This window comes from Notolabrus celidotus, chromosome 24 (genome assembly GCF_009762535.1).
Source record: "Notolabrus celidotus isolate fNotCel1 chromosome 24, fNotCel1.pri, whole genome shotgun sequence".
Classification (NCBI taxonomy): domain Eukaryota; kingdom Metazoa; phylum Chordata; class Actinopteri; order Labriformes; family Labridae; genus Notolabrus; species Notolabrus celidotus.
In genome coordinates this window covers 6,699,673-6,710,419 of record NC_048295.1, presented here as the reverse complement: position 1 = coordinate 6,710,419, position 10,747 = coordinate 6,699,673, and the positions used below count along the sequence as shown (strand labels likewise).

General features: G+C 39.1%; 2 protein-coding genes across 7 annotated transcripts; one reads left to right on the top strand and one right to left on the bottom strand.

Annotated features, from left to right (window-relative positions):
• The first annotated feature begins 246 nt into the window (after positions 1 to 246).
• Positions 247 to 5,961, top strand: LOC117808426 (ly6/PLAUR domain-containing protein 6-like). Of its 2 annotated transcripts, XM_034678171.1 has the most exons (5): positions 247 to 468; positions 4,552 to 4,719; positions 5,160 to 5,258; positions 5,365 to 5,495; positions 5,570 to 5,961. In XM_034678171.1, the coding sequence occupies exons 2-5, from the start codon at positions 4,599 to 4,601 to the stop codon at positions 5,744 to 5,746; spliced, it is 528 nt and encodes a 175-aa protein (XP_034534062.1). In that variant the 5' UTR covers positions 247 to 468; positions 4,552 to 4,598; the 3' UTR covers positions 5,747 to 5,961. The 2 variants fall into 2 exon arrangements, with proteins under 2 accessions (XP_034534062.1, XP_034534063.1); XM_034678172.1 differs by lacking the exon at positions 247 to 468 and having other exon boundaries at positions 4,609 to 4,719; positions 4,938 to 5,258.
• A 189-nt stretch (positions 5,962 to 6,150) lies between these two features.
• On the bottom strand, positions 6,151 to 10,376 carry mmadhca (metabolism of cobalamin associated Da). Of its 5 annotated transcripts, none has more exons than XR_004630317.1 (9): positions 10,093 to 10,263; positions 9,782 to 9,825; positions 8,693 to 8,834; positions 8,360 to 8,577; positions 8,143 to 8,248; positions 7,943 to 8,061; positions 7,774 to 7,860; positions 7,374 to 7,556; positions 7,083 to 7,275 (listed from the first exon to the last, which is right to left on the bottom strand). XR_004630317.1 is itself a non-coding variant. In XM_034678168.1 (8 exons), the coding sequence occupies exons 2-8, from the start codon at positions 9,791 to 9,793 to the stop codon at positions 6,849 to 6,851; spliced, it is 903 nt and encodes a 300-aa protein (XP_034534059.1). In that variant the 5' UTR covers positions 9,794 to 9,825; positions 10,286 to 10,376; the 3' UTR covers positions 6,151 to 6,848. The 5 variants fall into 5 exon arrangements, 3 of the variants coding, with proteins under 3 accessions (XP_034534059.1, XP_034534058.1, XP_034534060.1); XR_004630318.1 differs by having other exon boundaries at positions 7,083 to 7,272; XM_034678168.1 differs by lacking the exons at positions 7,083 to 7,275; positions 7,374 to 7,556; positions 10,093 to 10,263 and adding exons at positions 6,151 to 7,067; positions 10,286 to 10,376.
• Positions 10,377 to 10,747: the final 371 nt, after the last annotated feature.

The following is a 10,747-nucleotide window of genomic DNA, read 5'->3' as shown; positions in this document are numbered from 1 at the left end:
ACATTTTAAAAATCAATCCTCATATATTGTCATGAATTTGCAGTTGAAAATTAACCAAAAGGGCTAAACTGACATTACATTTACAAGCATGATCTATGAATGAACATTATCTCCTATTTATCACCATAATAAACTCTTTATTAGAGATGCATTCTTGTGTATGTTGAAAAATGTGAATCTAGAGTTAATAACTTATTTAATTTCGAACAAACCACTGTTGATTTTTTATTATAAATACAAAGAATATCCAGCCTAGTGTTCAAACATTAAAAGGGCTTGCCATGGTGGACCTATTGCTGACTGGGACTCTGACGTGCCTGTGTGACGCTGCAGCCCTCCTCCCTCAGCTTCAGTCACTACAGCAGCACTACTATCACACTAGACCCGGACCCTGTACCACTGTGCACACTTCCATCTCTGGAGTCTGGACGAGCAGGGGGGAGTCCCACTCTGGAGGAATCAGAGCCGGTAAGATGTTTTGCAAAGTAATTAAAGTCGGTGTGTGGTTGCGTTTTTGCAAGCGCGCGCCAGAGTGAACGGAACGCGCAGGAGCGTTAATTAAGACAAAGTCAGTATGTGATTAAAAATGTGCAAATGACGAGCTATGTCACTCTTTTGTGGAATTATAAGAGTGTTAACATGTAAAACACAGTTAAATGTTGAAATATGATACAGAAATGTCTTTAAAGCAAGTAAAAAATAAAGATATGGTGATATATAATTTTAATTAGGCTATATCATCATTTTTTATATCATGGGGGTCGTCCCATTAAAGGTTTAAATTATTCATGTTGCTTTATTTGATGTATAGAAGGCTCAGAGGCTATGTAAATGTGTTATATTTATACTTAAAGCTAGGCTATATGTTGGCTTACACACATGAACAGTGTTTATTTATGACACACTATGTTTTCTTGTATGTTTAACTGTAAAATAGTATTTGTAGATTGTAGTTTGGTATTTTTACTTTTAACTTTGCTAACCTAACTGCTGCTGAATGAAGAACGTGCTTTATAAACTAAAAATAAACACTTTTGGATGAGTATCTTTCACAGTATTTTAAATGTTGTCCCATTTTTGTCAGTATTAGCTTATAAAAAAGCTGTTGTGCTTCACAAGAAAGGAAAGGAAAAGTGCTGTGACCTTTCTCAACCACATTAAACAATGTTATGAAGACTTACAGCATTTTTATGAGCTTCCTTCCTCAAAGAAACTCTTTTTACTCATGTAGTGACTCAGTCAAGCTCTGGAGGCCAAACTCAGCTACTTTAAACTTCAACCACGTTATGGTGTTTCCAGTTAACAGCTTAAGACGCAAGAATTCAGCAACACTTACAGTAATTTCTGCAGTGCAGTCATGCATCCCCGACCAAAACACATAAGCAGTGGTATGACAGAAGTTAATCTCCTGCCATATGCGTTCGGTCAAAGGATTGAGCTGCTGGATGTTGGCCGAGCATGAAAGGAAACCCTGGTGGTCTAGATCTTGATCCTGGGGTATTTTTTTAACATGCATGACCAATGTGGTCCAATTATACTTCATCTGAGGAAGAAAATACTTCACATATGTCACAGCCGAGATCATTCCAGGCTATTCCAGTGTTCTAAATGTTCAGTTTCACCTCCTCCAGGCCCCAAAATGACATATTCTCCACTAGAGCTGACAATGGTTCTGTACCATATAGCATGTGGTGCATTCAAGGATGACTGAATGGGTCATTAACAACTGCAGAGGCCTCAGGGTGTCTGAACCATTTGTCTCTCTGGTCCATCAGATTTCCTGCCTTAATGTGTTTCTTGGATATTATCTCCATAAATCATTTGTATTCCAATATTACATTTTTCTCATGTGTTTCTGCACATTTCAAAGATTCCCCTTAGACATTATGAGAAAGTAGAGCTAAAATCAAATGAAACTGTCTTACAGAAAAATGTATTTCAACCCTAAAAAATTAGCTGCTTGGTACTTTTTTAACATTCTCAGTAAATGTAAAAAAAAATTGTGTTCTCATCATAAATTTTGTCGAACCTGAGCAGATATGCCCGGTATGCAGAGGTCACAGGGTCATGAGTCAAGCTGTATATCAAATAAATAAACCTAAAGTTACACTAAAGAACTACTTTTTGTTACTTTCTGCCTGTAAAGCACAACAGATGTGTCCTACAGACTATCACTAATAATATTGTGTCACACAAGCTGTACAATTCATCAACCTGTACTCTCACAATCTGCAAATTATATCCCCTGTTGTCAGGGGTGACTAAAAGATTTAAGACCTGCTCCCCTCCAGATTCTTTCGGTCCTTCATGGCCTTGAAAGCAGGACTTGAAGGAGTTGGTCGGCACTGATTGAACCCTGAGTGATATAAACCCTCTCCAAGTCCTCTCCACTTGTAACAGGGCGCCATTGTATCTAATCCCTGCACCCAGACCAGATTTTACTCAAGGCGAGACCTGGCATCTATCAAACAGCTCAAAGCTGGAGAGCTAATCTCAAGTTTTCTATTCGGGGTACAGCATATCATTATTAGCTATACAGTAGTACTCAGTCTGAAGAGGTTAATAAATGCAAAGTCCCAAATTAGAAATTACATTTTTTTAAGGGGGCTAATTAGCTTATTGTGTACACTTCTTTATGCAATAATACCTACATTTTGAATTTGGCTACATTCCATTTTAAGTTAAATGATCAGTGCTTTAGATATAAGACTCAAAATACATCATGTATTGTAGCGTACAGTCCTCTACAGTATGGTTATTCAGTCTCCAGCAAAAACATGGATCAGTTATTGGAGCATGCATAACGCAAAGAAAACAAGCATTTACAACCACACAGCCAGCACAATGCCTGAGGATAAGACCTAAAGAGTCGGAGGCATCTGAACTCATTTCTGATGTTAGACACATTTATGGATGTCAAGTCGGAGCTAAAACCAGGTCATCTTGTCTTTAATCTACTGACTGACATCTCAGTGGATCTGAGAGGATGTTTGTGCTAATTCAACTGTAGCTGAATACATTACCAGAATATATTTTCATGTCATTAAAGACAGACTCAGATTCAAAAGGAACTGCTCTCAACTTCTGCTTGAAATGTTAAAAAACATTGCTTTTCATTATTAAAAGACTATGGGAATTGTTTCTGTGAGACAAAGCTTTCATATTTTTGCCTGTTTAAAGCATTAAGTTGTCGGATGTAGTGAAAACCTTCAGGCGATGAAGAGATGTGTTTCTTCACCGTATATGTTCTTCCCTGGCTTGTCAAATCCTCCTTTGAAGTGGGGAATGAAAACAAAGCTTAGAGGACATCCTTGAATCCTTCAATAAAGTCAGACACATAGCTTTAGCTGTATTTTTAAAGGTTTAACAGCTGTTACCTTTCAAGTTACACCATTGTACGCCACTACAATGTTAAATATCATCACCAACTCTTATTGCTAGAATTGCCAGCCGGTTACATTAGATACTAACATTTGAATGACTGTAGGCCTAAATTGTGGGACCATGTGTAGAGTTTTAGGTGTAGTGCAGCCACCGTCCACTAGCAGGGGCCGTAGCTCTGATTGATGACGACTACTACCACTTGTAAACAATCACAGTTACTACACTTGCTACACTTTAGCATTAAAAAAATGTAATTATGAGTGTGTTATAATTTCTATGTTAGCATGTAAGAGTGCTTCTGTTCGTACAATAAATACAGTGTCATGCTAGCATAGCTGTAGACCCCTAGCCTTGTATAATACGCTTTGTCTGAACCAGTTATGACTTAAATAACTTGGCCTTGATGTGGCTTTATGTAAATAGAATCCAATTAACTTCTTTAGGGCCATTTTTGGCTCTCTGAAGGGCTACTAAATTGAAAAATTCAATAAACAAGAACAATGTGTGACAAACATGGAGACATGTTTATTACAGTGACATTTCTGTAATTGGTATTTGTAGCAGTTGAATGGCGCCTCATGTAAAGCCTGGCTTCTGATCTTCATTTCATTATCTAAAAGCCCGACATGCACACTTTTTAATAGAACAATGAATCCCGAAGAGGACTTGATTATGGAGTGACAAAGAGAGAGCCCTTTGTTCAGGGGGGTCAAAGACAATACACATGCCGACTCAGCTTAACCAATGAATGAAGCATTGCGAGACAACAAAAAACATATGGTAGGCAAAGGCTAATGGCTAAATCCCCAGTGGGCCAAAGCGAGTAGTAATTGAAACATAAGTCATGATTATGTCAGAACTGACAATGATAATAGTTCAAACAGATGTCCCCGGGCCCTTTGTCATGCAGTTATTCAAATCTGGGCTGGAAGCAGAGAGTGGGAGCTTTGACTGAACTGTTAGGGATCCTTTTGTGGTTTAAATAATGAAGGAAGCTCCAACATGATGAGCACAGAGATAATCACTTTATACGTTTGATTCATTCTATTTTTAGACTTGATTTGTTGAAAACACGTTCATCTTTTTTTGTTAAGGTGGCTGTAAGTATGACATATTAATATCTATTTAATCAAGGTTCATTTGCTCTTGATTCCTCCTCTCCCATAGTGATCATCCTACCCGAACGGAAAAGTGCATGAAGACTCTTTGGAGCCATGATGGAGGCCTGGCCAGCGGTGGCTTGGATCCTGCTAGTGACCAGCATAGCTGATTGGCTGAAAACCGTCCACTCAAGGGACTTCACTATGACGGACATCATCTTGCTGCATCCCTCAAGTAGGAGCATGGAGATTGCATAAACACGCTTATAAGGTTTTGCAGCTCGTTGCAGTTTGCCCTTTGTTTTGTGTCTGATTGTGAAGAGGAGCTGTTAGCATCTCTACTCTCTTAGGGAGGGGAAATGTATCCATAGAAAAGGGAGAAGATAAGTTAAAACTAGGTCAGTTTAAAGTTAATTCAACACAAATTTAAACATATCTTTGATTTGCTTACAGGTGAATTTGACTAAGATGATCATCCTTGATTTGATCTCAACAAAAAGCAAATTAAATAGAAAGCTTTGCACATTCTAATTCCTGAAAAAATGACAGGTACATCACAACAGCTCCTTAAAGGTGAAGCCAAAACATGTTAAAGCTCCCTCTGCCAACTGGCTAGCTATTTCCAGGCCTACCCTTAAAGTTAAATGATGATCTGTGTCTTTATGTCCTTCACAGCTACGCCTCATCCAGGCGGCTTCAAGTGCTTCACCTGTGAAAACGCTGCCGACAACTATGAGTGTAATCGCTGGGCTCCTGATGTCTACTGTCCTAAAGGTACATGTTTTTCCTCACATCCTTGTTTTGTACAACTAAATTAAGCTTATAAGAATCTAAAGCACATAGAAATACTACACAAATTAAGGCATGATGTGTCTTCCAGATGCCAAATACTGTTACACACTCCATATGATGGAGAAAAATGGAGACAGTGTATCTGTGACCAAGAGGTGTGTGTCGATCAAAGACTGTCTGTACACCGGCTGTGCTGAAATCGCTGAAAATGGCAATCAGGTAATATAAAATACAATTTGATCCTATTTTATGCTAACAGGGCATTGTCTAAATACCTCTATCTCTTCCACCAGGTGTGTTCGTCCTGCTGTGAGGGCAACATCTGCAACTTGTTGGTGCCAAGGAATGAGAGCAGTGCCATTTTCTCCTCAAATTCTCCTCTAGCTAGCTCCAGCAGAAGGCTCTTACCCACAATGCTAAGCTACATCATAATTAGCAGCAGCACTGTGATAGCCGGACGTTTAATTTAACTTCAAGCTGGAGTAAAAACTTGTACCCCAAGCCCGCTGATGATGCTGCCATGTGTTTACTTCCTCTTTTTACACAATTTTCAAACAAGTATTTTTGGTAATTTATGCTAAGTGTCAATGTTATTGTTTGGATCCAATGTGTCAGTGAGTACCTTTTGTCTTTTTAAAGCATGTTTATTTGATTGTGTTTAATAAATATATCTTCTAAACTGTTTCATCATGGCTGAGGACTTTTTAATCATAATTACAGGCGCCTTTCCACGTAGGCATAAGGAAGGGCAGGGAGCTCTCAGAACAGAGCAATATCACCAAATGTAACTAATTGCATGCAAATAATTCATTTTTATAAAGAGTGTGTTCGTGACTGAAACATGCTCTAAGTAAAGAAAACAATTAAAAGCAAATTTGTATTTATCCGTATATTTTATTACTTTAAAGAATGGGTAACTTTGCATTGAAAATAAACTCCATGTGTGAGGACAAGGCCCTGAGCAAACCCTCACAGCTGTAGAAAATACAGTGTTATTGCACTTTGGGGAGAAGTCACTATTTGTTCAGCAGTTCTGAATGTCACAACTGAAGTCTTTTACCCTAAAACAGAATTCCAACTTTTCTTGAAACAGAGAAAAAAAAACAGAATATTGTGAATGTGCACACAAAAGTTAAAGGGCCTGATGTCACTCACATAAAATCATAGTAGGGTGGTGTTGAGATCAGGACCTTTTTCACATTGGCTTCCAACAGCTGCCTGAGATTATTTGAATGGTTTCCATTTCATACCCATGGCTCCAATATATAAAACACTAAGTGTTTTTTTTTAGCTATAACATTTCACAATTCTTTACACATCTTTATATTCGAGTTCCTCCCTGGATGTAGTGCAGGATCAGCCTGGTTGTCATGTGACCTCCCGTCAGTCAGGCACTGAATCGAGGTCTACATTAGAGTCTCAGTCAGGTTCTTGTTACAGTAAGACGCACCTTGTTCAACCTTTCACCGACACAATCATGTAGCAACAACCACATATCAGGCTCCACGCATCTTCACGCTATAAATAGAGGCCTTGGGTTTGAATAAGGTTCAGTGGAGTATTAAAAAAAACCTACTCCTCATCATCAAGTACATTAGAAAGTCCTTGCAGTCTTGCAATAGCAGCACTGTGAGTCGGTGCGTTGGTGAATACGGTCCCCACAAACAAAGGCGTTCCTCTCAGGATGTGTTGGATGACCGTGCAGGAGCCGGACGCTTGGATGTGGAAACCCAAATGTCTCAGCTCGTCTTCTGTTTGCAGGGTGGGTGGAGTTGACGGGGAGGCAAAGAACTGTATGGGGGAAAAATTAGACGGTGAAGGTCTGATTCAAGATGGAGGTCAGAAACGTGGAAATTTGTGGGCAAGGCTAGAAGCTGCTGATGCATCCTTAGTGAAAAGAGATGTCTTGAGGATGGCAGGGGGTTAAATGCTCTTTGCTCCATTATTGTCATCCTCGTCTTCAATTAGTCTGATAATACTGACATCAGGGGATCAGCTACTGAAAAAAAGGTTCAACAAATTCATTCCCCACTTATAGAAATGATATATTATGCTAAATATTCTGAATTTTCTATCTTAACTGTTCTATTTGCTCACCTTGCACTTGCAACTGCTTGTCCTGCCTCGCCTCCTTTCATTTCTCTCTGCTTCTCTCTTCTTTTAGCTGCGCATTTCATCCGGTTGTCCAAATAACTCAACTCCCTCCACTTTGAAAATGTTAATTTTTGTGTTTCTGTGCTCTCAACATGTGAAGCTTGTTATAATGGAGACGATCCAAAACTTTGAGTGGAGAATAACAGTGGTATGTTTTAGAGGTAGGGGAAGTTGTCGACGCAGGTGGTGCATTGAAAAAAATCTGTGCACCAGTGAATCAGTAATGATGGTTGAAGCATTAAGTGTCAAGTAGAAACGATCTATCTGTGCTACCAAAGTGAAGCCTAAATACTCCACGGTAGTCACTGTAACAAAGACTTTCCACAAACAGAGATCAACTCACAGGCTCTCCCGTCGTTGGGTCGATGAAGTCCGCCCAGTAGCCTGCGGTCCACAGAGCGAAGCACATCTCCTTTGCACCGCTTACAAACTGCAATCAGGAGGAGGCGCAGTCAGCAGCTGTTTCAACATTACATCACATCACCAAACAGCAATCAAATGAAAGGACTCACTTTGTTTAGAAGCTTCTCTCTGTCCTGTTCTGACGCCTCCTCACACCGACCGTTCCTCTGCGTCACCGTCACTACTGTGATAGAAGCAGTGGGTGCTGAAGGGAACATCAGCTCGAGTTCTGAAACACATGGATTTGTTACGTTTGGCTTTTGACTGATGAGGCACTTAAGTTGGTTGAGGACTTAGAACAGCGACTTACCTTTCTTTAGGAGCTCAGGGCAGGAGTTTATGGAGCAGTCTGTGCTGGTCTGGTTAAAATACTGCTCTGCTTTGTGGACCCTCGTGGAGATGGGACCCAGTTTACCCTGAAAAAAAGAAGACGGAACACACACGTACATATTTAAAAAGGCTGCCATGAAGTCTGGAAATGATTTAGTATTATCCTGTAGCTCATGATGCTAGCAACAAGAACTTACTTGGAACTCATGAACAAACTGCGCGAGTATGAACTGCTGCCTCTCAGCACTGCTCGGCACCGTCAGTACATCCGGCACCGTCCTGTGCACCGGAGTCTTCTTTTGGTCCCTCATGCCATCCAAGTGGCAGTCGAACCCAACGTTACCAGGTAGCTGAAAGCGCTCGTCTTGAGGTCCGAATGGTCCCATGTTCTCATCAGGCCACACCGTCCTCTGACCTGAGACAGACATACAAGCATGTGTTTAATTTCCTGCTGTCTATCGCTTTTTTTAACATGCTATCTTGTCTCTAGTGCTTGTGTAAAGAAACAGGTCCTTTACTACTTGACTCACCTGAGTCTGCGGGTGAAACAGCTATGTAAGGCTCATCTGAGCTTGCAGCAGAAAAGGTTCTGGTTCTACCCACACGGAGAGCGACCAAAGCTTGATGTCCAGCGGTCTGAGTGAGGACAAACCGGCCCCGACCACACAGCACCTACATTGGAGAGAGGCATTTGTTAACAACCTGCGACTGGGCATTGCAATCAAACATAATATTCAAAAGTCACTGTTAACAATTTGTTGATTAATCGAATAGTCGATTAATAAAATAGTCAATTATTGGAATAGTCAAATATTCAGATTTTTGGACTGTTATTGTGTTACAAGGGATTTTATTTGTTATTTAATGGCAATAAGTGAACAGCCTTCAGATTCCCTACAACCACTGTCTGACAGCAGTGCCACATTACAACCAGATGCTGACGAAACATTAGCAAGAACATTTGTTTTATTTTATTACTATCATTATTTTGTTGCGATGACATAGAAAAGTGACTATGTTATGTTTTAATTTGACCCTTTTCTTTTACTTTTATTTATTTATTTAATTATTTATTCATATTTCTTTCTGTATTTTCTGTTTGTTTATTGAAACAGACACTTTTTGTCTAATTTTTGCTTTTATTAAAATTTTCAAATGTATGAATGTTACAAATAGATTAAGATTTTTAAAGATTGGGATAATGGTAACATTAACTGTTCGATTTTTTTTATTGTTAAATAATTATTTGACTATTCGAAATTCACAACTCATCATACAACAAACTGACCAGGCTTAAAGGCAGAAAGTGCTCCATTCAGTTAATGGTATGTTTGTTTGTATGTATGTATCACCTTTAAAAACAAATGTTTACAAAGTGCTTTGACAAACAAAGCATGGTTCGAATAACATGGCAAAAATGTTAACACAGAGAGCAAAACAACATGCTTACATGGGCAAACACTCATTTCAAACATCCTAGTAACACTTACAGACTTATTAAGATGAGAACAAGTGTGTTAGGAAGTGTTTAATTTGCATTACTCTTTACATGATGCAAGAGACACGACATCATGTAGCAAACACAGCATGAAGCTAATCAATGACGAGGAGCTACTTACACTGCTGGACATTGTGGATCGTCTCCTCTTACTTCTTACTTCACCTGTTGAATATAAAAATAACATTTAATGCACAACAAAAGTAAACAAAGCTGTGTTTCTGAGGAGAATAACTAGCTTAAAGTGACTGTAACAAAGTTAGCTAGCTGAACTAGCTGATGCAATGACAGCACATATCTGTCAACACGTGTCGTGTCCAGCATATATAACATAAAGAAAAACAGAAGCTTTGTTGTGGATGCTAAGGTTGATAAAATATAGAAGGTTAAACGTAAACAAAACAGCTAACCAGCTGCTATGCTAACGCTCACCCATAAGGTCAGCAGATATCTTATGACACTTTCCCTTTTCCAGCTACATTTGTACATTTCCTGTGATGAAACCACTCAAAACAACAACAAGACGACGTGCACGACACACTCTTTCATATTCGTTGGGTGGAATGTGGATGTATGTGTTTATTAAGACGCATACATTATGAAAAGTACATGCTGTTCTTCTTACCTGTCAACTTTGCACGTCCGCAGCTGTACTGCTTTAGCTAAACAACGACGGGAAGTGACGAGGGACATACCTGCACATGCGCAGTTGCGTAAATCTTACATCAGCTATATATATATAATGTGTTATGTGAAAGTGAGGACTTTTAAATGGTCGTTTTCACCCTCTAATGAGTCTTTTTTTGTGATATTCTAAGGAAATATTAATTTTAATGGAACAATGTGAACTAATACTACTACATCAAAAACTTAGTCCTTTTATTTATCATATTCTCCCACAAGATGGCAGCAGGGTAACATGTAACTGGGCCAAAACATTGTTTTCAAAGCAGTTCTGCTGAAGTCTGAGTGTTTTTGCTAATGAACATTTTTGCCTTTTAACCTTGTGTCATCATGATGTTAAATTGTCTACAATATTTCTTTGCTTGTAACACACTGACACAGTTTTGAAAGTTATTATGAGTAT